At 45.3% G+C, this 26,172-nt stretch overlaps 1 protein-coding gene across 1 annotated transcript in view; it reads right to left on the bottom strand.

The window, feature by feature from the left end:
• LOC309548144 (uncharacterized protein) overlaps nt 1–26,172 on the bottom strand; it is a gene marked incomplete at its 5' end in the record, with an annotated part of 250,508 nt that overhangs the window by 180,938 nt on the left and 43,398 nt on the right. Inside the window, 4 exons of the mRNA XM_082248108.1 lie at nt 1,540–1,708; nt 12,307–12,353; nt 15,283–15,437; nt 22,774–22,889. Coding sequence (XP_082104234.1) covers nt 1,540–1,708; nt 12,307–12,353; nt 15,283–15,437; nt 22,774–22,889 — 487 coding nt within the window. The remainder of the gene's footprint in view (nt 1–1,539; nt 1,709–12,306; nt 12,354–15,282; nt 15,438–22,773; nt 22,890–26,172) is intronic.

Genomic DNA, 26,172 nt, shown 5'->3' with positions numbered 1-26,172 from the left:
ATTATTACAGCTGTAACGCCATTCCTCAGAACGTGCTGACCCTGGGGTTTTTTTGCAGCTTGAAAAAAGCCTATGTCACTTACAGCTCCTAAATGCCTGTGTGTGCGCATGAGGCCATAGAATAACATAAAGGGGCGTTTTTAAGCTGCAAAAATAATGCCCGACGCTCCTAAAAGTGGCTGTAAAAATGCCCTGTGTGCATGAAGCCTAATAGTTAAAAGATACCTATGTTATAGTATCCTCTCAAACACACACAACCAGGCTTTACTCAATGCATAATTATTAACATATCTTTTTGAAGCATATAAAGCAGAGACAAAAAAAAAAAAAAAAATAGAAAGTATACATATTAAAAAAAGAAGAAGATTTAGAATTTTTGTACTCACCATGAAATACTTTTCATGGGGTTGATTGAGGGGCAAAGGAAGTCACATAGGGTTGTTTAATACTGCCGCCAACAGGAAAATTGGACACTTCTAGCCCCTGATAACCCCTTCCACTCCCAGCAGGTTCTAGTTTTGTAACAAAGCAGTACCAAGAGCATGATCACAAACACAGGGTTGGGAACTGTGTCCCTCAATGGACTCCCAAGAAAATATTGTGTCATTCTTTGTCCAACTGAGGGGGGGGGGGGGGGGGTGTCGTCAGCAGCAAACAACTGCTAACAGGCCCAACATGAATGCCAACTATGGGGACTGTGTGCAGCTCAGGAGTCGCCTAAAGGAACAATGATCAAAGCTGGCAGAGGATGCAGTAAAAGAAAAAACACAATTTGACAAAATATACTTCTAAAAATCCCTGTTTTTCTGCTGTTATGTCTAATGCAACCTACGTGGCCTTTTTGTATTTCTTTAAACTCAGTAAAGTCTTTATAGAAATAAAAAAAAAAAACAGACAAGTCCAGGTTGTAAAAGCATAGGAACTAAATGTGATGCCAAAAAATCAAAGTGATCACACTAGCGAGGAGCCACCACATGGGGGAAACTCTAAACATAACATGAAATTAGTCTACCGGATCCAACCAAGAGATGAAACAGAACAAACAATTTCTCAATGAAGAAGGAATCACAGTCTAAGCATGAGTAAAGGAAGAACTGAAAACAAATGTCCTGGTAAGGGAAAACCAGAAACTCTCTAGGCTAAAGAAGGCTAGTGGTTCTAAAGCTTAAACATTTTTTACTTGAATGCATTCCTTGCAATAAGGTTACAAATATTTAGGTATCAGTATCCCTCTCATCCCCTCTTTTACTTACCTGAGCCCCGATTCAATCCAGTGCTGTGCCCTGGTCTCACTGGTTTTGCTGAGGCAGGGGGAGCCATTAGCCAATAGACACAGATTGCAAGGCTCGGGAGCAAGCCCGCACCAATGCCCCCATAGAAAGTGGTTAGATCAGAGTATTGTCGCTCTAGCATAACATAGTAGACCATTGATAGTTCTGTCAAATTTAAGACAATCATGTGTATAATAATTAGATATGCAATAAATTGAATGTAGTCACACCTTCCTGTAGGAGAACTGAAGCCTGATCTATTGTCTACCTGTATTTCCACTTTGCTCTTGGATAGCTGGTCATGCAGACCACCATTTTCCTGAACAACAGCTTCCCTCTCCCTTCCAGTGCGAGACAATTCATCACTAATCTCATCCAGCTGCCGACGCAGATGGTTGATTTCCTGTTCATGACTGTTGATAGTCTTGGAGGATTGCCTAAATAAAAAACAGAATTACACAAAGTGGTAGAGAAAAATAACTATTTTAAAGAGTTACGGCAAAAAAGCATTATAAAGAACAGTCATTCTCAACCAGGTTTCCTCCAGAGGTTGTTTGGGGTTCTTTAAACATTGAACTAACTGACCTCTCACCTGATGGCCTCTACACAGTTCCAGGTACGGCACCAGTGGAGCCTCTCCACTTGTCTCTCAGATAATTCAACACGGACTGTTAAATAGGTGGGGGTTCTTTTTTCAACCCACCAATGTAAGGGACAATCTTCCCACAGACTCCCAATGTAAATACCCATTCTTCCCATTGACTGTAGGACAAGGTATTCTTAATGATCCCCAATGTAATGGGGCATTCTTTTCACTAAAAATAAATGTTCAGGGTCACTTCTTCCACCGACCATAATTAGGTGGGCATCTCTCATACTCACCATATTGTAAAATAACCTACCAGAGGTTCCCTAACACCTAAAAATTATTTCAAGTGTTCCTTTGTGTATAAAGGTTGATAAAGGCTGTTAGAGAAATTCCTTGTAAGGTAGGTAAGGTCATTTTTGTAAAAATTGGATTTTTGACTTACCGTAAAATCCATTTCTCTGATGTTCATTGATGGACACAGCTCCTGATTCTTCTTAACCACTTGCTGACCTCCGCCCGACTATATACGGCAGCGGTCAGCCCCTCCCAGGCAAAGTGACGTACCGGTACGTCACTAGCCTGGGAGCGAATAGGGGGCGAGCGCGTGCCGCCCGAGGCGCGCTCCCGCCCCGCTCGTACCTGAAGAAGCCGGCGCGTGTGACCGGCGGACCCGATGTCCGCCGGTCACTCGTGATCGTCGGGTAGAGAGGGAGAAAGGCAGGCGGCTAATGTAAACAAAGCCGCCTGTCACTCTCCCCTGTGTAAAAGCACAGATCACTCGGTCCTGCTATGTAGGACCGTTGATCTGTGCTGTTACACAAACAGCCACATCCAATGACAGTAAGAAACACGCCCCTAGGGACACACTTAACCCCTCCCTCTCCAATAAAGTTAACCCCTTCCCTCCCAGTGTCATTTTTACAGTAACAGTGCATATGTATAGCACTGATTTCTGTAGTAATTTCACTGGTACCCCCAAAAGTGTCAAAAATGTCAGTCAAGGGTCCGATCTGTCCGCCGCATTGTCGCAGTCCCGGAAAAAAAAAACACAGATCGCCGCCATTACTCGTTAAACAAAAAACAATAAAAATGACAAAAATCTTTCCCTTAGTTAGTAAACGCAATAACTTTTGCGCAAACCAATCAAAATACGCTTTTTGCGATTTTTTTTACCAAACATATGTAGCAGAAAACAAATTGGCCTAGAAAGTTAAAAAATTTAGATTTTTACATTTTTTTGTGGAATTTCATATAAAAAATTTGAAAAATATTGTTATTTTTGCAAATTTGACGCTCTTTTTTTGTTTAGAGCGCATGATCAGAAAAATCGCACAGGTGATCAAATACCACCAAAAGAAAGCTCTGTTTGTGGGAAAAAAAGGATGTCAAATTCATTTGGGTACAGCGTCGCACGACCACGCAATTGTCCGTTAAAGTCACGCAGTGCAGAATCGCAAAATACCCCCTGGTCAGGAAGGGGGTAAAATCTTCCGGGGCTTAAGTTGTTAACCATTGGGAAATACTGCCCTCTACAGGAGTAGGACACTAGGAAGGAAAAAGCTTGACTATGTCTATGTGCAGCCCCAGGGGGTATACACCTACTCTTAAGGCCCGTACACACGTACCGATCGTCGGCATACAAACGTCGGTGGACGAAGGATCTGCCGATTGTACGCGTGTTAGTATGGTGCCTCCGACAGATGTCTGCGCACAATCCGCGGACAAAAGTCTTTCGTGCAAACATGAAAATATTTGTATGCCGACACCAGAACGGACGATTGTTCGCCTGTCAGTACACAATTCGGCCGACAGACCGCAGATTTGCAAGACTGGGCATGCTCAGAAAATAGAAAACACAGGGAAAGTTAACCATTACATGACATCACTTCTGCAGTCGGCGGACAAAATTCTTGTGCTGTCCTTGTGCTGTCTTTGCACTTTTCAGCAGACACCGACATCCCGGGGAGAAAAGAGGAACATTTGTAAGCCGACCATCGGTACGTGTGTACGGGGCTTTAGTTATAGGCACTTGGTTTTGTTACAAGCAGTGTCAGAAGAAAGCCAACTCCACAGAGGGGCGGGTGCTTTGTCCATCAATGAACGTCAGAGAAATGGATTTTACGATAAGTCAAAAATCCCATTTTTTTCTTTCGTTAATTGACAGACACAGCTCCTGATTCTTCTTAACCATTGGGAAATCCAAAAGCAGTGTGGGGAAAACATCAGGAACAAATTCCCAAGGCTAACCATAGCCAATCAGTTAACATAGAGCTCAACCATAAATAACTGGAGCTCACCTGAAAAACAATACACCCTCAAAGAGGACCAAGTCCTCTTAACAGCAGCCTGCAAAACCTTGCAGCCAAAAGAAGCATCCGCAGATGCCAACACATCCACTTTAAAAAAACGTTTTAAAAGTGTGCACCGACGACCAGGTGGCCGCCTTACAAACCTGCGTCACTGAAGCATGATGACGAAAAGCCCAGGAGGCACTAGGCGCTCCATTAGAGTGCACCTTGATAGGTAAAGGAGGAACCTGACCCTTGATGGAATAGGCCTGAACCACCATCTGTCTGATCCATCTGGAAATGGTCACAGAGGACAACCCTTTGTGAGGTCCGTCCGTAAGCACAATAGATAGTCTGACTTCCCAAAAGACTCCGTAGCTGCCAGGTACACATTAATTGCCCGGACCACATCCAAGGATTGCAAGGCAATTTCCTTTGGATGTTTAGGCCTGGGACACAGGGAAGTCAACACAATGTCTTTAGTCAAATGAAAGTCAGAGACCACCTTAGGAAGGAATGACGGACAGGGGCAAAGCACCACCTTATCCTTTTGAATCACCATAAGGTGAACAACAGGATAAAAGCTCCCAAATATTTTCAAAGGGAGACTTCTGTAGAGCTGAAAGCACCAAATTAAGATCCCAGGGCGGCAACAGAGCCTGCACTGAAGGAACCAAATGTCAGAAACCCTGAAGAAAGGTATGCACCAGGGAGTGTGTGGCCAAAGGTCATTGGAAAAAAACGCCAAAGCCGATACCTGGCCCTTGATGGTACTCAAGGCCAATTGCTGTTCAACCACCCCCCCCCCCCCCCCCCCGTTGAAGGAAGGTGAAGATCAGATCCACCGAGAAGGAGCGAGGATAAACCCCAAGAGACTCACACCACGCAATGTACATCTTCCACGTACAACGGTAGATCTTCCTAGAAGTAGATTTCCTAGCTTTCAACAGCGTAGGAATCACTGACTCAGACAAACCTCTATCCTTCAGCACCTGTCGTTCAACAGCCAAGCCGTCAAAGCCAGCAACTTTAAATCAGGATGGAAGATTGCTCCTTGGGACAGCAGATCCTTCCTGGGAAGAAGTCCCCAAGGAGCATCGGTGACCAGCCGTACCAGATCAGTGTACCAAGACCAGCAAGGGCAGTTTGGAGCCACTCAGGGCAAGGGCAGGAGTTTGAGAGGACTGGAAAAAAAATCGGCAGCCCACCTTAGAATGCCTGGCTACTTACCGAGCCGCCAGGACACGTCTTGTGCCCCCTTGGTGATTGACATAGACCACAGCCGTGGCCTTGTCCGAATGAATTAGTACCGGACACCCCTGAAGACAAATTGTCCAATGAGCCAGACAAGTCTGATCGCTCGGAGTTCAAGTACATTAATCAGCAGTCGAAGCACCGGAGAATGAAGACCCCTCCATAGACCATGGATCCTTGTCCCATTTCACCAGATTCTCTTTTGCACAGATCTTGTGTGGAACTATGCAAACAGACTGCCTCGAAGGTGGACACCATCAGGCCCAGCACTTGCATGCAAGCCCGGAGGGATGACCGTCTGCTGAACAACAGAAGCTGAATTGTCTGTTGCAATGTCTGGAGTCCAGAGTCAGACCCAGATAGTCCAGTTTTTGAGGACAGAACCAAAGCAGACTTCTGAAGGTTGAGAATCCAACTGAATTCCCGCAGAGTTTGCAGAGTAATCTCCAGATGTCCATCAGAGCAGTCAGAGACTCCGCTCGGCAAAGAAGATTGCCCAGCCTATACTGACCGGACCAGGCCTTCCTAGCCTTTTACCGGACCAGGCCTTCCTAGCCTTGAGCAGGGTAGGAATGACCGCCGACGAGAGACCCCGATCTCTAACGACCTGGCTTTCAACAGCCACGCCGTTAAAGCCAGCGACTGTAAAGCAGGATGGAAGATCGGCCCCTGAGACAGTAGATCATCTTGTAACGGGAGCCACGATGGAGGCTCGACGACCAGTTGTATGATGTCCGCGTACCAAGACCGGCGCGGCCAGTTCGGGGCCTCCAGAATCACCAACTGCGGTTCCGAGACCAACCTGCGAAGGAACCTGGACAACAACTGAATCGGGGGGAAGGCATAAATCAGGCAATACTGATTCCAAGGCACCACCAGCGCATCTGAGGCGTCTGCCAGAGGATCGCGTATCCTTGCCACGAACCTTCCCACCTTTTTGTTTGGACAAGACACGAACAGATCCACATCCGGGGATCCCCACTGCACACACAGCATCTGAAACATCTCCGGGTGTAGGGACCATTCCCCCTGGTCCAGGGTCTGGCGGCTCAGGTAATCAGCCTGCCAATTCTCCACACCTGGAATGTGAACTGCCGAAATCGCCGGGATGTGCGTCTCGGCCCAAGACAGAATCTTGGTCACTTCCTGGAACGCCCGGGCAATCCCGGTGCCCCCTTGGTGATTGATGTAAGCCACCGCAGTGGCGTTGTCCGTCTGCACCCGTACAGGGCGGCCCCGCAGAAGATCCGACCAACGGAGCAAACACAGTCTGATCGCTCGCAGCTCCAAGATGTTTACTGGCAGGGAGGATTCCTCCTCCGACCAAGTGCCCTGGGCAGACAGAGTGCCCAGGGCGCCACCCCAGCCCGGCAGGCTGGCGTCCGTGGTGATCACCGTCCACAACAACGGCCGGAAGGATTTTCCCTTCGTCAGAGCCGGAGACCGGAGCCTCCACAGAAGATCCTCTCTGACTCAAAGATATCCTCCTTTCCAAGGACTGAGGATGCCTGTTCCACCTGGTCAGAATCTCCGCTTGCAGAGATTGTGTGTGGAACTGTGCAAATGGTATCACCTCGAAGGCCGACACCATCAACCCCAGGGACCACATGCAGGTCTTGAATGATGAGGATTTGTCGTCCCTGAGGGACCTGACCTCGTTCTGTAGAGTCCGGAGCTTGTCCTCCGGCAGAAAGACTTTCGCTTGGGCGGAATCCAAGACTATCCCCAAGAAAGGGAGGCGAACAGAAGGGGACAAAGTCGACTTCTGAACATTAATGGTCCACCCGAACTCCTGGAGCGTCTGAACCGTAGTGGACAGATCGCGTAACAGACACTGGCTGGCATTCGACCTTAACAGGAGATCGTCCAGATATCCCAAGATCGCAATTCCCTGCGCCCGTAACAGGGCCAGAACAGGAGCCAACACTTTTGTAAAAACCCTTGGAGCCGAAGCGAGACCGAAAGGTAACGTCACAAACTGATAGTGTTCCTCCGCGATTGCAAAGCGGAGGTATCTCTGATGACCCTCGAATATGGGGATGTGTAGATACACATCCTTGAGATCGATGGAAGCCAGAAAATCTCCCGGGCTCAGGGAGGCCACCACTGAGTGGAGGCATTCCATGCGGAACTTTTGAACCCGCACGAAGTGGTTCAGAGCTTTCAAGTCCAGAATCGGACGTACCTTGCCCTCCTTTCTGGGCACAGTGAACAGATTTGAGTAAAAACCCCAAAATCTGTCCCGATTCGGCACCAGGACAATAACCCCCTGGGTGAGGAGATCCTGAACCGCCCGATGAAGATCTTGCAAACGACCTGGGGTCAAATGAAGATTTGAGGGAAATAATCTGTCCGCTGGACGCGAAGGGAATTCGATCTTGTAATCTGACCGAATGATTTCCTGAACCCACCTGTCCAGAATCCGGAGCAGACAAGGTTCGAGAAAACCGCGCAGACGTCCCCCCACCCCTGGAATGGGTGAGGGCGTCCCTTCAGGTCGAGGCGGACTGGGCCGCCGCGCCGGCGTGGGCGGCTTTTGACTTGCCTGCCGAAGTCTTCTTCTGGCCACCATGGCCTTTGAAGGATTTGCCCTTGTCCTGTGCCTTGAAGGCACGAAAGGACCCCTGATTTGTTTTAAAGGAAGGGCCCCGCTTACCGCCGAAAAACTTACCCTTGGGATTCTGGGGCAGCAGAGTGCTCTTACCCCCAGTGACCCATTTAACCTTTTCGTCCAAGGAGTCCCCAAAAATGCGAGTCCCCGCATAAGGTCAGACACCGTCTTCCTGGAAGTCTGGCCAGCCGACCAGCTCTTCAGCCATACCAATCGACCAGTTATCACTGCGACAGCAGACAGTTGTGCGGCCAAAGGGGCCTCATCCAAGGCCGCGTCACACAGGAACAGAACAGCCTGAATAATCTGGTCCACCATCTCCAACATAGCAGGAGGAGCAGAATCAGCCACAAGGGTGCATCTGAGCACCTTGGCCCAATCTACCACAGCCTGAGACACCATGACGGAGGCGAAAATAGGTTTAATCAAGGAACCCGCCACCATATAGGAGCGGCGAGCAAGAGATTCCATCCGCCTATCCGTAGGGTCCCTAAACACCGGAGAATCCTTCGCGGGCATAAGAGTGGCCTTGTTCAACCTGGACACCGTGTGATCAACCTTAGGGGCCACAGTCCAGCGTGAATCCGTAGGAGACGCAAAGGGATAACAGAACTGAAACCGTTTTGGTACCACAAAAGGGCGCTTTAAATTGTGCCATTGTTCATTCACCGTTTCGTGAAACTCAGCGGGACAAGGAAACACTTGTGCCGCCTTCTGGGTTCTACGGGTCCCAAAAGAAGACCGCTTACCCGGCAGGTTGGGCTCATCCTCTAAATGTAGTGTATCTTTGACAGAAGCAATAAGCGCGGACATAGCAGCGCGTTCTCTGGCCGTCCCAGGGGGGGAATCATCCCCCTCCTCATCCTCCGCCTCCCCTTCCGACTGAGACCAAGGGGATACACTGTCCATGGCAACCATATCAGACTCTGAATCAGAGGAGTGAGAAAGCCTAGGCCTTTTTCTAGAAGCCCGTTCAGACATCAATAGATCCACCTTGGACGCTAAAGTCGCAAGTGCAGAAGTAATCGCAGATGATTCAGACGTACCTGAATCATCCACCAAAGCTGGGAGGAATTTGCTGTCCTGGGACTCCATAAAAGCTTTTATGGCGCTGGCCCTTTAAATCGCGATAGCGGCGACCCCACCGCAATGCACTGTAATAGGGACTAGACTGAAATACCCCGCAGGTACAAATAAAACTGATAGCCAAGAGATATCCCCCAAAAACCAGCAATAAAAGACCCCCAGAAGTGTTACCACGCTTGCTGACGATCTGTCTGCATGAGGAAAGGAAGTGATGTCACACCGCTAGAGGCTAAATAGGACTCGGGCTAAAGAAAAATGGCTGCCCATAGGAATCAATGGGAGACTCCGGGAAAAGGGCCGCCAAACACGTGTATAAAGCAAACGTGCCCCACACAAGATGGCGCCCGAAGGGCGCGATACACTACATTGAAAATGGCTGCTGAAGTGCCCTCAGTGAAGCCAGAGCAGCCGCCCATACCCAAAATGGCGGCCCCGCTGTATTTCACCGCTGCGGTCCGCCCACACATGCCTGTACCCCATGTACCCCATTAAAAAAGCACAGAAAACAGTGCCACAGGGGTTAGGGACCCCAACAACCCCCCCACATAGCGTCCTGGACGCGATAGTGCCCCCGCAGGGACCAGGAGGAATGCGAGCCCCAGACACACAGACATGAGGGGAGAGCACAGACACCAGCAGACTGTCATCCCCAGACAGAGGCCCCACACAGAATGTACTCACCGTTACATGATGGCGTGGGCGCCTCTCTGCGACAGGAAGCCTCCCACCCCAGGTGGCGGGGGTGCCGTCGGCCAAACAGGACTCTAGCAACGCACGGAAACCGCGTTTGAGTCATCCTAGCGAGGTGGCTACCTCGCGGGCTTTTGTCCCTGAGGACAGCGACAGGTCGTTTGCGAGGCCAGGGCGTACAACATCTAGAATATCCAGTCCGTCACCCAGTCCGGCAATTGATTGTAGATTCTCACAGGAACAAAATAACAAAGATAGGAAAAAAGTCTGTTTAAAAAGAAAAAATTGCCAGGACCAGAGATCCCAGCAGGGTGACTAGACCAGGGCTTGACAAACCCGGGCGCCAGGTCGCATTTGCGACTAGAATTAGCGGCCTGGAGTGCCCTGCAGGAGGTGTCCTGTCCCTTTTGCGCCCCCCACCTTCTCCTCGAGTGCACGGACTTCCGCGCCGTCCAAAAATTGAGGCACCGGCTTTTCGGCCTTCTTCTGTGAGATGAGAGGCTAGGGGAACTGGCGCCCTCTTGTGGTGGCCGGGAGTAATGCATGTTCTCAATGCCTTTCCATCTCCTTCCAAACAGGAGAGGAGAGGGAAGTTTTTTAAGGCTTCATCTCTCTGTCCAGTTACCTTTGCTTAAAGGTAAGTGGACAGGGAGTGTGGTTATTATTATTAATTTATTTTTTAAATGTAAAAAAAATAAATAATAATTTTTTCTTTTTTTTAATTATTAAAAAAAATAAATCTTTTTTTCTTTTTTCCAATTCTTATTATTAAAAAAAAATTATATATATATATATATATATATATATATGATCTTTTTTTTTTTTTTTTTCCTCATCGCCGTGCCACAGCCGAAGGCCCCTTTCACACGGGCTGTCTGATCCTGTCCGCCTGTCAGTTTTTCAGGCAGACCTGATCGGACCCTTCATTCTCCTCTATGGAGCAGTAATCTGCCGCCATCTGATCCTGTCTGCCAAAAACAGATGGATGGTGGTTCTATTTTCTATCCATCCCGTGGATCGGATCAGATGGCATCGAATGGAAAGAGACAGACAGTCTGTTTCCATCCAATTGCGCTATAGAAGAGAGTGGAGTTCTAGTCGTATTTATTTGTAAATTTAGTATCCGTTTTATTAAATAAAGCTTGGTTGTTAGTTAAAAAAAAAAAAAACTGGCTCCTAACTCTTTTAGCTGGCTCCTAGATTTCAGGCAAATTTGTCAAGCCCTGGACTAGACAGAAAAAAAAAATAGGCGTAGTCAAGCTTCTTCCTGCCTAGTGTCCTGTAGGAGGCAGTATAACCCAATGGTTAAGAAGGATGAGGAGCTTTGTCCGTCATTGAACGAAGGAGAAATTTTACACTTTTTTTTACATCTCTTTTCTGATTAACATTGCAAGAGTTGTCAGAGCGACATTGCTAGTTCTCAAAGCCAGCATTTGTAGTTGTTCAGAGAAAAAAAAATCTCATAAATGAGAACCAATAAGACAGAAAGCTACAGGCAGTTATGCTATACCGAGCCTCTTTTAGGAAATTTTCCAACAGGTTTTTCACACTTACGCAGTTCGTTGCCCATACCTCTAAAATGCTACTCTATGTAAGTATCTGAGTGTAAATACCGTATTCTATTCATGATTCATTTCACAGGTGGCTAGCAGAAATCTGAAATCAGTTTGCCCTGCCAAATCTCTGGTAGATCTTATTTAGTACATTTTGTCAGACAAGCCATGATAGGACTTATAGCTCCACAGCAGCAGGATTTTCATTCTCTGTCTGCCAATAACCTAGCATATTGGTCTTGGGTAAAAAAAATTACAAAGCTACTCATTTCGGTAAAAACCTGTAGAGAAACCAAAGCATAATGAATGTTAAAGGAAATTACATGTTATACTTTGTGTTTTGAAGCTGTTAGACCCCATTCTTATCCCTAATCACACACCACATACTTCAAGAGCTGCAGGGATCTAGGCACCAATCTGCATAAATATTAGACTTATCCAGCTATTAGTAAATTTTGGACCAATATCTTTGATATTTATCCAACCTCCTAGGCACTATTTTCCCTCCAGATCCCATGATAGCGCTTCTCAATTAACACCCTCCTGATATTACACGTTTAACACAATTTAATCTTTTACTACATGTCAGTACAGCCACAAAGCAAATTACTGCTAAGGCCTGTAAAATGTCTGAACTTTGTCTTACTGAAACTAAAAATTGAATCACATAGATCATGATACATGGAAAAATTGGGGCCCTTCTACAAAATTAACTTATTATTTTGAATAGACACATTTTTCTGACATTTGGTGTAAAGTCTGCATAGTCCAATATTCACATTTGAATTGTATTTGTGCAACACATCGAATTGCAGGATGAGCAATCATGTTATATAAAACCCATCAACTTATTTTTTTTGCTCAGACCTTATACAAAAGATATATTACTGATTTTTTGACAAAAAAAAAACATGTCTGAAGCACGCAGCAAAATAACAACAAAAACATGTAAACTGAACCTTACCGTGTAGAATCTTCAATTTCCCTGAGTATACGTTGTATGGTGCTTTCCTAAGAAATAAATAAAAGAAGATTATTATTGTACAGGGTAAATACCTACTAAAGAACTCCAGACTGAAGTCTAAATGGATCAAGTTAAATAGAACAAAGCAATGGGTAATATCCTGGTGTATTCCAAAAACAAAAGAAGTGAGTATTTAGAAAGTTTTTGTAGTTATATTATAAAAACAAAAAACAAAAACGTATTGGCCATTTTTTTTTGGCCATTTTTTATGGTTCTTTGATATTTTTCACTGAATCTGTTTTATTTGACGTATTATTGATCCTATGTTCCCTCTCCAGATTATTGAAATTACGCATCTCAGAAAGAACCATTGATGCAACTACGTATACATGATCAGAAACAACAACCAATCTGATTCTGCCTTTTCTCGCTACTACAAATTGTCTGCAGTCTTTATAGGCTACATGGCTGTTTATTAAATACACCCATATTTAAATAAGGACTAAATAGGCAGATGGGCAAATTAAAATAGTAATATTGAAGCCATTTGCAAAGTGAATGGATTTGCCTACGTCCATGAACTGAATCAGCCATTCAACTCCTTTCTGACAAACTCATTAATATCTTATGGAAAAGTGTTTCCATTGTCCCACGCTAGCTGTGACTATTACAAAAGAGTTATACCTGATGAGTTGGATTTTATTAAAAAGGTACAGCTGAAGTACTGAAATTGCTGCAGTCAGATTGAATATCTCGGTAAGAAAGACAGGATCTCTGCTTTGGAGATAAGTCATAAGATGGAAGGTTATTCCACAATACTGTGATTACTCACAAAAAAAAAAGGCAAGAAAAGGATTTCTCACTTAGTTGTAAAAGCTATTTCTTGGAGTACACTATAGGACAAAAGATGTGTAGTCATAGACTATGGGTTATGCTGCTACCTTCAGATGATTGGACACTGTAGACACTGGCAAAAACGTTCCTAGGAAGGCCCCTTCCCCCCGCTGTTCACCCTAATATAACCCCACCCACTCCATGAGACTCCAGTTTTGTAGAAAGCAATAAAGAGTAACAGAGAACAGAAGGGAGGGAACCTGTGTTCTGTACTATACTCCGGATTTGGAAAACTTACAGGTAAGTCATAATTCCTTTTATCTTAATCGTACAGTACAGGACACGGGATGAGTAGTCACAGACCATGTGACATCTGCAAGCAATAAATAGGGGGTGATCAGCAATATAGCAAACAAACAGATTTGCAAGGAAACAAGGGTTAACAAACCCAAAGCTCTCTGACCATGTGACATCTGCAAGCAATAAATAGGGGGTGATCAGCAATAGAGCAAACAAACAGATTTGCAAGGAAACAAGGGTCAACAAACCCAAAGCTCTCTGACAACAGCTTAAAATACCTTGTGGTAAAGTTTGCATCAGTGGGGGACTTGGTCTGAAAATTCCAAGAAACACCAAAAGATCTGGTGAAGTATGCCCTGATAGGGAAGGGAGGGAACTCTGTCCTTAGGGGCATTTGCCCAGGTAATGAGCTGCCTGAGCTACCTAGCTATGGTGGATAAGGAAGCAGGATGACCCTGCTTGGGACCTTCAAAAAGACAAAAAGAGAATCAGTTGTTTGGAAGGAAGATGTTGCAGCTAGGTAAACCCTAACTGTTCTGACCACATCCAAACAATGAAGTGAAATCTCTTTGGCGTGCTTCAGGGCAAGACAGAGGGAAGGGAATGTCCTCATCGACGTAATAGGTCACTTATGATCTCTACATAAGATAAGAAAAAGTTCATCACAAGATAGGGTCACCAGTTCGGAAATATGTCTGACAGAGGAAATGGCTACCAAAAGGCCACTTTTACTGGTGATATCCTCCAATAGGATAGCCAAGATCAGTTCAAAGGGAGGTTTTTGAAGAACCAAAAATACCAGATTTAGATCTCAGGGAGACACCAGAGGTCTAAGTGGGGAATTTCCATGAACCACACCTTGTATAAATGTCTTAAAGTGGTTCTAAATGCTGAACTGTGCTCTTACCGGATAACTGTGTAGAAAAGGGGTCCAGTGTAGGGGAGTCAGTCTTTTGGCTCTGAGTTCTAGTATATTGATGAGGAGCATTGACTCCTATGGAGATCAGGTGCCCTAGACTATTAGGGAACTGGAGATCCCACCCCAGGCTGACAGGCTGGCATCTGCTTTTACCACCTCCAAGGAAGAAAAGTGGAACAAATTTCTGGATTTTTGGACAGAATTGGAAATCCTCCATACCACAGAGATTTTTGCCTGGTTGGATAGAAGTAGTCTCTCCGAAAAATGCATAAACATTAAACACTGCTTATAAAAATCTTGAATTTACATAATTAGTATACAATATGACATGGCATCAACCAGAAAAACTTTCACTAAAGAAACCCACAAACAATATATGACCACAAACCAGGTAAAGGAAGAAGAATAAATAGTTTAGATCAATAAAACCACTTAATTTATTAAGTGACCCAGAATCAGACACAATTTCCAAGGCCAGTGGTTTGAAAGTCAGGCAATGCATAGGTTGGGTAAGAGGCAAAGCCTCAGGTACTCACAAAACCAAGACCGCCGGGAGCAGGTGAGGATCAGATATATAGAGGTGACCAAAGTCAGTCACCGTAGGCATGCAGCAGGAACAGATCAATGAGGCTTTTGCAATCTATTGTAGCAGTGGGGAGACACATCCCACACAGAAGAGCTAGAGAAAAACCTAGGACACTAGCAAAAAAACTGTAGCATGCTAGTAGTAGGAGGGGTTATCCTGGGCTGGCATACAGTTTTTGTTTGCCAGTGTCCAATCCTCCTGTAGGTGGCAGTATAACCCTAAGGTAAAAGATTTCTTATGTCTCTCAATTGATGAAAAAAAAAGAAGAATTTAAATAATAACAGTGCATTGATTAATGATTACCAAAAAAAAAAATCCAGTACTAATATTAATTTACCTTAAGAGAAATATTATCTTCAAGTGATGAAATCTTTTCGGTTTTCTGATCCACGTTGCAAATTAAACTGTCCTTCTCCTTTTCCAGCTCAGATACTGTTCTCTGGAGTATTGCTAATTCTTCTTGCTGGATGAGATTTTGGCTTGATTGTTCATCTATAAATGAAAAATAAAGTAAGGAGATAGGAAATAGTATGCAAAGATGAAGCTGTATCAAAACAATAAAATCGACTACTGTGCAACATTTGTGTACTTGCATTATAAAAGAAGAAAACTCTTAACTGTAGAAGAAGCTGCCATGCATTTACAGTAAATTTTTCCAGAAACCACGCTACATATAATTACCTCAAATGCCGTTACAGAAGAAACCTTTACAAATTTTTTTTTGGTTGACGATTATAAACCATCAGTGCATATTGGTGTCATTCCTAACTTTATTATGAAGTACTAGGATGGCCAAAGATTGTTAAAAAAAAAAAATAAATAAATAAAAAGTCTCCTGGTGAAATAACCACTGCTTTTGACCAAAAGGGGTTGCTAAGCAGCCTATTTATAGAGGAAAATGGATACCCCTATCCACTCTGCATTACACTCGACAGTATTATTCAACACCACAGCCTGCCTTTTACAGATCATTGAAAAAATGCAGGCTGCAGTATAGAACTTGCGCTATGTAAAAGAGTTTTGTCTGCTAAATGCTTCCGAATGAAGCAAGAGGCTTGTCAAATGACTGACAGATCACATGACCAGGCTCTGCATCCAGTTTTTGAATCTCTTCATTCACTTTAAGGGCTCATTCACACAGGAGGCTGGGGCAGTAGGAGCAGGTGGTTAGGCCGTGGATTTACTGCCCTCCGACCTAAACTAGGGAATGCAATTAAGTATACATGCAGGGAGATATACATGCTGCAGCACAATACAAGTTGAATTGTATGTCGCTTTCCACAGGTGGTACTGCCATCTAATGCAACCCATTCAAGAAAATTAACCATAACCACCCTGCAACCATGTAAAATGCATAGGGTTGCAGTGCAGTGTATCATCATTTTAAAGGATAAAGCAGGCGGTGAGGAGGCGAGATAGTGAGTCCTGAAGTGAGCGGAGCACAATACACATTTGTAAAGCACACACCATTGTACTTATTTTTGTTTCTTTTTAAAGCAGTGGTATGACCAGGGTAAGACCATGCCGCTTCATGAATACTCAAATTTGGGCCTATAGCTCTCTCTTTATCTATCAATAAAGCAGACTTTATAACTAAGCCTAACCTGGGTAAAATGCTCAGAGGGGTGTGGCCAACGGGCAGAGTCTGTGGCTGAAGCCAGTATCTTCAATGTTTGGCCTGGTTAACAATCACAGAAGGGTGGCTTGCATTTGTTTATTTGTGTGGAGGATTGGAGCAGGATGTGCTTCTTACAAAACCAGCACCTGGAGCAGAGGAGAAGCTGACAAGACATTACCCGACATTATAAGACATTATGAGCGGCCCTATTTATGCATACTGCCATAATGCAGTTGCCTCCTCAGTCCCCCAGCCTGCAGGTAAACTCTAAGAACCCTTTTTTTACCTCTGCATTTTGACATATTGATCACATGGTCAGGAACAACTTTAATTGGTCCTTGATCATCAGTAGTAACCCGAACTGTCAGTGACACAAACACAAAGGAGCTCGGTTTATGTTATTAGGGTATTTCCTGTGCTGGATAAATGTTTTTCCTGGTGCCTCCATGGCAGCATACATATGGTGGTTGCTCCGCCCTCAACCAACCCACAGGACCTCCTTAACTCTATAAAAGTAAGAACTGCCCCCCCTATGCCATTCTTTTTTCTGTCCTCAAGTCTGCATGATCACGATCAGCCCTTACTGCACCTTCACATGGTGTTACCATTACAGGGTCATGCTCCCCTGTAGGATGGAGTCCCAGGTCTTAGGCTGCTAAAAGCACCAACAAGGCTGGGAGCCTGTTTTTCTGTGGATCTTTTTCCAGGTAAGGAGTCTAGTTCAGCCATGCTCCTCCCGGGAACCCCCCCCTCTGGTTTGGGGGCTGCCCCGGTAACATTGATGCCTCCTGCATTAAATTTAGCCTGAGACAACACAGTTCCATCCGGCCTGGGGACAAAGCATGCTGGGTCTGTGGCGGACAAGCTCTGCCGGGAAAACTGGTCTGCGAAACATGCTTTTTAGAAGCCACGGGGGATCGGGAAAAAGAAAAGCAAGAATCCATTGAAAAACCATGGGCCGCCGATCCCTCCTCCAAGCAGACGTGGTGCCGCATACCCTTCGATGGGAAAGCCCTATTTGGCGAAAAGCTGGATACAGCCATTACCAGAGTCACAGGGGGCAAGAGCGGTCTGATTCCTCAGGACAGGAATAAAAGGAAGAAATTTGCAGCGAGAGCGGTTTTCCAGCAAAAAGCCAGAGAAGCCAGAACATACCGTCCAGGGAGAGAATACAGAAGAGGTTGGAAGGGCTCCCAGGCTACCTTCCTGAAGATGGGGAAACAGAAGGCTGCTACCTCGACACAGGAAGGCCAGAAGTCTTTTTGACTTCTTGCCCACCCAAACCGGCCCGGTGGGTGCCCGTCTCAGGGCATTCTCTCAGGTTTGGGTGGAAACTTGCTCGGATCGTTGGGTCACCTCCACGATCCTTCAGCGAAGAGCCAGCTTACTCCAGCCCAAAAGATGATATACTTAGAGGGCACTGTTCGACACACGGAGGAGGGCAGTGTCACTGCCACCCGAGAAGATTCCTATAATCACAGGGAAGGTGAAGAAGGCCCTGGCGAGCAAAGCCATGTCGGCATTGGAATGTCTGAGTCTCCTCTGAACCTTTTCCTCATGTATTCTGATGGTAAAGTGGGCCCGCTGGCATCTCCGTGCTTTTCAACAGGGGTTTCTATCCCAGTGGAGAAGGAGGTCCCTTTCCCAGGAGGTGTTGATCACGGTATCAATGAAGTCCAGCCTATGGTGGTGGACGAAGCTGCCCAACCTTCAAAATCATTGCCATCTTGGCCCCATCTCATGGATCACGCTTACAACCGATGCATGTCGGTTGGGCTGGGGGCACACTTCAGTTGATCCAAGGAAGATGGCAGTTCGACTCAGAGGATGTAGTATCAAACATTCTGGAGCTGAGGGCAGCCTGGGAAGCTATATCGCACTTGGCACCTCATCTCGTGGGCATCTCCCTCCTGTTACGTATGGACAACAGGGCGGCGGTAGCCTACGTCCAGAACCAAGGGGGACCCACAGCAGGTCATTGTCACGCGAAGTGGCCCCGATCTTAGCATGGGCCGAGGAGAACCTTGTAAACCTCCGAGCAGCGTATCTGCCAGCCTCCCAGAATCATTTGGCGGATCTCCTGTCCAGGGAATTCACCAACAACGAGTGGTCCCTGGACAACTGTGTGTTTCGGTGGATCTGTCAACACTGGGGCAGTCCTCAGTGGGCCCTATTTGCATCCCCCCAGAATGCCAAAGCACCTCGTTTTTTCACAAGATACCCTGCCCAGAATTCAGCAGGAGTAGATGCCTTAGTTCAACCATGGTCCTACCGAGTTGGGTATGCGTTCCCTCCTACCCCTCTGATTCTCAGATTCCTTCAACGCCTAACAGGGGAGGAGGTGACCATCCTGGCGGTGATTCCCTATTGGCCGAAAAGGCCTTGGTTCACGCTGTTGACCCAGCTGTCTGTTTGCAACCCTCTAGTCCTTCCGAAGATTCCCGGTCTCCTGTCGCAGGGGGACTACATCCACCCACATTCAGAAATCCTGGATCTGAGGGCCTGGAAGTTGAAAGGAAGAGGTTGGAGGAGTTGGGTTGCTCTCATAAGGTAACCCAGACGTTGCTCCAAGCCAGAAAATCGTCCACTAATAGCTCCTACTACAGAGTATGGCAGAAGTTTTCAGAAGTTGCCGAATCCAACAAGTTTAATCCATTGAAGCCAGCTGTGCAGGAGGTTCTACTGTTTCTACAGAAAGGTCAGGATGAAGGTTTGGGGCTCAATACCCTTAAAGTGCAAGTTTCAGCCTTATCAGCTCTGACAGACATCAGATGGGCCTTACATCCTCTGATAGAGCGGTTTATGAAGGCAGTACTGAGGTTAAGACCACCTAGAAAAACATTGTACCCGAAGTGGGATTTACCCTTGGTGCTGGATACTCTAGCAGCACCGCCATTTGCTCCTACTGAGGACTGTTCTCTGGAGGATGTTACTCTTAAAGCAGTTTTCCTCGTAGCTGTCACTTCAGGCCGTAGGGTTTCTGAAATTCAAGCCTTGGGTGCTCAAGATCCGTATATTACGTTCTTCCCAGATAGGGTCGTCCTACGACCAATCCATCAATTCATACCTAAAGTGCCAACTACCTACCACTTTAATCAGGAATGGGTTCTCCCAGCCTTTGAAGAAGATCCAGCTACATCAAAGTTGCATGAACTGGATGTTGCAAGAACTCTACGTCGGTACATTGATTTAACGCAATCTTTTCGCAGGGAGCAACGCCTATTTATAATTCCAAACGGAGGTAGAAAGGGCTTGGCAGCATCAAAAAGAACTATCGCAAGCTGGATAGTACGTCTGATTCAAAGGGCTTATCGGGCTAGCGGTCTTCCAGTGCCTAAAGCAATCAATGCTCACTCTACGCGGGGGATAGCCTCTTCTTGGGCAGCTCTAGCACATGTCTCTCCGGAAACAATTTGTTGTGCAGCCAGTTGGTCCTCATTTAATACCTTCATGGTCCATTATAGCCTGGATCCAGCTGCTCTAACTTCCCGTGATTTTGGGAAGAAAGCGCTGCAATTGGCGGTTTTGTGAATCCTAATAAAGTATATTTCTGTGCAGTATCCCTCCCTATGAGCGAGTTATTTACCATATGTATGCTGCCATGGAGGCACCAGGAAAACGGAAAATTGAATACTCACCTTTCCGTAATTTTCCTTTCCTGGTGCCTATCCATGGCAGCATACGCCCTCCCTTTACGTAATCTGCATTTTTGAGTCTAGTTACAAGAATGGCGTAGGGGGGGCAGTTCTTACTTTTATAGAGTTAAGGAGGTCCTGTGGGTTGGTTGAGGGCGGAGCAACCACCATATGTATGCTGCCATGGATAGGCACCAGGAAAGGAAAATTACGGAAAGGTGAGTATTCAATTTTCCGTTTTCTTTGATTTAAAATTAAAAATACCAGATTTGGCCACTAGATGGCGATAAGTATAATAGGAAATACATATGATCTTTCGTGCCATCTAGAGTCACATGCTGTATTTTCAGTTTGAAATCAATGAAAAAAACATTTGTTTTTGCCCCGTTTACAACTGAATAAATGTACTTGAACTTTCACTTGGCAAACTGCTATGCAAAATATATAAACACACTACAAGGTGTCTGCTGGTGGCTTTTAAAGGTAAAAGCCTCTTAATGTATTCCCATACAAATACCTGCTGTACATACACACATGGTATGTGAAGAAAAGAGGAGAATGTTTTTCAGTTGCATATATTGTATACAGTGTATATACTTTGCAGTAACATTTGGCAACATTCCAGTGTTTGAGTCTAGAATACTTAGGCTCCATGCACACAGGGCGTCATAAAAACGTGCTCCAAAGCTGTTTACATAACGCTGGGAAACAGCAGCTGTAAAAACGTGCTTTCAGTAGCTTTTTCTACTAACGTTATTGCACGTTTGGCCACAGTAGCTGTTAGCAGCGTTTTTTCTGCCTCCATTCAAAATCAATGGTTCCCTATGGGAGCCTATTGATTTGAATGGAAGTCACACCGCAGGTCGGATCAGGGTGATCCGACTTGCAGTGCGACCTGCACTGTGAGAATCTGGAGGGGGAACTCCACGCCAAAATGGGGAAAAAAACGGCGTGGGGTTCCCCCCCAGGGTTCCAAACCAGGCCCTTCGGGTCTGGTATGGAATTTGAGGGTAGCCTCAAATTCATCTGTGACACAAGGGGGCGTGGTCTCCCGATGACGTCATCTGGCGGCCACTCCCCTAATGGCTATATAATAAGCTGCAGAGACCAGAGGCCGGCATAATCGCTGGAGACGTCGTCGTCGGAGGACCGGAGGAAGAAGGACAGCCGACAGCCGACAGCAAAAGAGCAGAAGACCGGAGAGGAGAAGACAAGAAGATTGGACAGCAGAAGGGCGGACAGCAGAAGACCCTCGGAGAGGAGAAGACAGCAGAAGACCCCCGGAGAGGAGAAGACAAGAAGGGCGGACAGCAAAAGAGCAGAAGATCCTCGGAGAGAAGACAGCAGAAGACCCCGGAGAGGAGAAGACAAGAAGGGCGGACAGCAAAAGAGCAGAAGACCCTCGGAGAGGAGAAGACAGCAGAAGACCCCCGGAGAGGACAAGAGCCGGATGAAGATTTTTAATAAATTTTCCAAAACGTCTCCTGTCGTTATTTCTATACACTGCATTTTATGGGGTGAATGAGTAGGGGTACAGTGTACCACATACCTATTCACATAGGGAGGGGGTCCGGGATCTGGGGGGGGCCCCTTGTTAAAGGGGGCTTCCAGATTCCGATGAGCCCCCTGCCCGCAGACCCCCACATCCACCGGCCAGGGTTGTGGGGATGAGGCCCTTGTCCTCATCAACATGGGGGCAAGGTGCTTTGAGGTGCGGGGTGCAGAGCCCCCCCTGCCCCAAAGCACCCACACCCCCCCCATGTTGAGGGCGTGTGGCCTGGTATGATCCAGGGGGGGTGGGGCCGCTCGCTCGTCCCCTCCCCTTTCCTGGCATGCCGGACTGCATGCTCGGATAAGGGTCTGGTATGGATTTTGGGGGGACCCCACGCCGTTTTTTCGGCGTGGGGCTACCCTCAAATTCCATACCAGACCCGAAGGGCCTGGTTTGGAACCCTGGGGGGGAACCCCACGCCGTTTTTTTCCCCATTTTGGCGTGGAGTTCCCCCTCAAGATTCTCACAGTGCAGGTCGCACCGCAAGTCGGATCACCCTGATCCGACCTGCGGTGTGACTTCCATTCAAATCAATAGGCTCCCGTAGGGAGCCATTGATTTTGAATGGAAGAAAAAAAACGTATAACGTGGCTTAACGCACGTTAAGCAACGTTATGGAGCCTTATGGAGCCTTTAGCAGCGTCAGACGTTTTTTGCAGCTTGACGCTGGAGCTCCTGAACCCACAGTTCCTGGTTTTTTTTTGGAGCTGTAAAACGCCTATGCCACTTGGAGCTCCTAAAAGCTCTATGTGTGCATGAGGCCATAGAATAACATGGATGGGCGTTCTGCAGCTGCAAAAAAAAACGTCTGACGCTGCTAACAGCAGCTGTAAAAACGTCCAGTGTGCATGAGGCCTTAACTATACATTTATTTAACAATGTGATTGCTAATAACAATAGGCCATATCGATGGAGGATTCATTTTTCTGAAACAGTAAAATCTGTTAAAAAAATGTTTATGTGGGTTATTAATAAATTATTTAGCATGCATTACCACTTTGATTTTTAAACGATAAAACATACCAATTTTTCCTTCAAGTCGCACTATTTTGTCTTGGGCATTTTCTAGTTCATTTAGTTTCATTGAAAGTCGTCTTTGTGTCTCTTCTAAGGAGAGCTCTGTTTTGTTATTCAATAATCTGCAAAAGCAAATATTCTATAAATATATATTCATATTTAAATTAAACCATTCATTCACAGAAAATACCTAAAACATCAGGTCCATAAAGGTGCCAACACTAATGCATGCCAAAATAATATGATGTAGGCTCTGTGTATGAGAAATCCACCTTTGTGACTAATTATACTGTCACTGTCATTTGTGAATCCAGGTTGCTGCAGGAAAAAGGACACTGAACTCTGTCCTCCAAGAGTAAAGGTAATGAGTACTTATTTTACTGGTGGCCAAAAGCGCTGGTTTCCATTATCAGTCACTCATCTAAATGCGGATACAGTGAACCCCTACAGTAATCCCCCGCTCCATCGCGGTTCAGTTTTTGCGGTCCCGGTAATTCGCATTTTTTTTTGTAATGTTATTTTACTATATAAATCATTAAAAATGAAATATTTTTGTGTTTTCCATAGCTCTTGCTATGTCTCTTAGTATCTTTTATGTGTTTAAATGAGTTTCTATTGTTTTAAAAGTGTGTTTAAAGACCTTAAAATGCTTCTACACGTACAGTGACAGTAAAATAAACATGCCTACAATGCATTTTAATAGGGTTTTTCTATTTCGCGGAATTTCACTTTTCGCGGCTGGGTCCGGAACGTAACCCCCGCAATGGAGGGGGGTTTACTGTACTATGTTTAAAGTTTCATTCCATTTATACTCCACTTTATAAAGGAGGTAAACTCTCAGAACCTCGCCATTTTTCATTTGTTGCAGTTGCTTTTGATGCATTTGACACGTGTTTTGAATTTGGTACTGTAAAATTACGAAAGGTGAATTTTCTGGAAGCATATCAAAGATGCAGCAAGCAGGATTCTTTAAAAAAGCACCTCACTAAAATTAAAGACACAAACTGCGCCTTATGATTTCCTGTGTTTTTCAGTGTAATCCCCATAATTGGACTTTATTTGACTATTGTATAATTTTTAGACAATAGACTCATCTTTAGCTGAATTGTAGTCTCTGTACCACCTCCTGCCTTCCATGGTATTCTATTACCGTATTTTCCGGCGTATAAGACGACTGGGCGTATAAGACGACCCCCCTAATTTTCATCTACTAGTAATACTTATACTTAGGTTATCTTGGAGATATTATACTCGGCGTATAAGACGACCCCCCATTTTTGGGCAATTTTTTTGAGGTTCAAAAGTAGTCTTATACGCCAGAAAATACAGTACTTTCAACATCAACATGCTGTTCAGTCTCAAGAAGTTGCGACCAACTGAAGTCTTTCCCCAACACCCAATTTTAACTATGTCCAATCAGTCAAGGAAACTAAAAGGTTTATTTCCTGTTGTTATGATATGCTGCTTATATCTTATCTAAAGTGTATCCCTCCAAAGCTAAGGGGAAGTTGGAACAAGATGTAGGCAATCTGGATGATGATCAGTGGAATAACGCTGTCAAGTCTGTGTTAACCTGCTCTTTAAATTCCACCCAGAGGTTGTCACAGCTCTATATTATTCTCCTTGCCCATTTTACACATCTCAAGCTATCCCATATGGGAAGTCTGCAGTCCCGTTTAAGTGCTAAATGCACCACAGCACAGGGCGATCTCATACATTTATTTTGGCATTACCCTAAGCTTCACTGGTATTGGGTAAAGATACTTCTTCCACATTACCATCCCTGCAAAGCCCAACTACTGTGTTTGCGGGTATACTGGGTGCCCTTGATCCAACTGAATTTCAAAAAGTTGCTTTTTAAAGGGCCTTTTTTTCAGGCTAGGAGACTTATCCTACAATATTAGAAATCTGATCAACTGCCGACACATAGGGAATGGGTTACTCATATGGGTGACACCCTCCAAGTAGAAAACAATTTTTTTCAACACAGGATGTCCGGGAAAGTTTGAAAAGTTGTGGGGAGACTGGCTAGCAGTCCCTGGCCTATCTCCTATCGACTTGGTTAAAGATAGAATTCTGGGTTAACTGGCACCAACACCCTCCTTTCTCAAAATGCCTTGAAGTGCCTGAGCTGGGGCTAAGGTGCTGCCACAATTATCTTGACTTCCTCAACCCTGTTTTTGTCCTTTATTACTTGTATCATTGTGTATTTACACTGCTGGATTGTTTATGGTGCAGTGTCGATTACTTCGGATCATTGTAATTCCTGTCTGCTAGAACACATCTGTTTTAGGTGTTATGTTTATTGTGTATGCTTGCTTAACCACTTCACCTCTGGAAGGTTTTACCCCCTTAATGAACAGGCTATTTCTTGCGATTCGGCACTGCGTTATTTTAACTAACAATTGCGTGATCGTGCGACAGTGTACCCAAATACAATTGAGGTCCTTTTTTTTTTCCCACAAATAGCTCTTTCTTTTGGTGGTATTTGATCACCTCTGCGGTTTTTAGATTTCCTATAAACAAAAAAAGAGCGACAATTTTGAAAAAAAAAACCACAATATTTTTTACTTTCTGCTATAAAACATTCCCAATAAAAAATTTAAAAAATCTAATTTTTTTTATCAGTTTAGGCCCATTTGTATTCTGCTACATATTTTTGGTAAAAAAAAATCCCAAAAAGCGCATTTTAATTGGTTTGCGCAAAAGTTATAGTGTTTACAAACTACGGGATAGATCTTTGGATTTTTTATTTTATTTTTGTTTTATTAGTAATGGCAGCGATCAGCGATGTTTAGCGGGACTGCGACATTGCGGCGGACAAATCGGACCCCTAACTGACATTTTTGACACTTTTTGGGGACCAGTGACATTAATACAGTAATCAGTGCTAAATAATATGCACTGTTACTGTAATAATGACACTGGAAGGGAAGGGGTTAATACTGGGAGTGATCAAAGGGGTTAAATGTATGCCTATTTGTGCTTACTTACTGTGGGGGGGGGGGGAAGGGCTCTGTGACAGGCACACAGAGATCGGCATTTCAGCTTAGCTGAAACACATGATCTCTCTGTTCCTGTGTGACAGTAGAGCCGCCTCCTTTGTTTACATAGGCAGGCCGCTCTTCTGTCAGTTTCTGTGAAGATAGCGGGAAGCCAGCGGCGATCGTGCCCACTCCTTCTGCGGTCTGGCTCCCGCTGTGTCTAATCACAGTGGGAGCGCAGCTCTGGCGGGGCGAGCGTCGCCGAGACTGATCTACCACAGTAAATCTGCGTGGGGCGGTCGGCAAGTGGTTAATAAACTGTAGACTCTAAACAATAGACTCAGATGCACATATGTGACCAACAAATAAGAAAAAAAATGTTCCCCTACATGAGTATGCTATTGAACATGCTCAGTGGGGA

The sequence above is a fragment of the Pelophylax lessonae genome (genome assembly GCF_965119305.1).
Source record: "Pelophylax lessonae genome assembly, chromosome: 2".
Lineage (NCBI taxonomy): Eukaryota > Metazoa > Chordata > Amphibia > Anura > Ranidae > Pelophylax > Pelophylax lessonae.
This window is presented reverse-complemented; position numbering and strand designations above follow the sequence as displayed.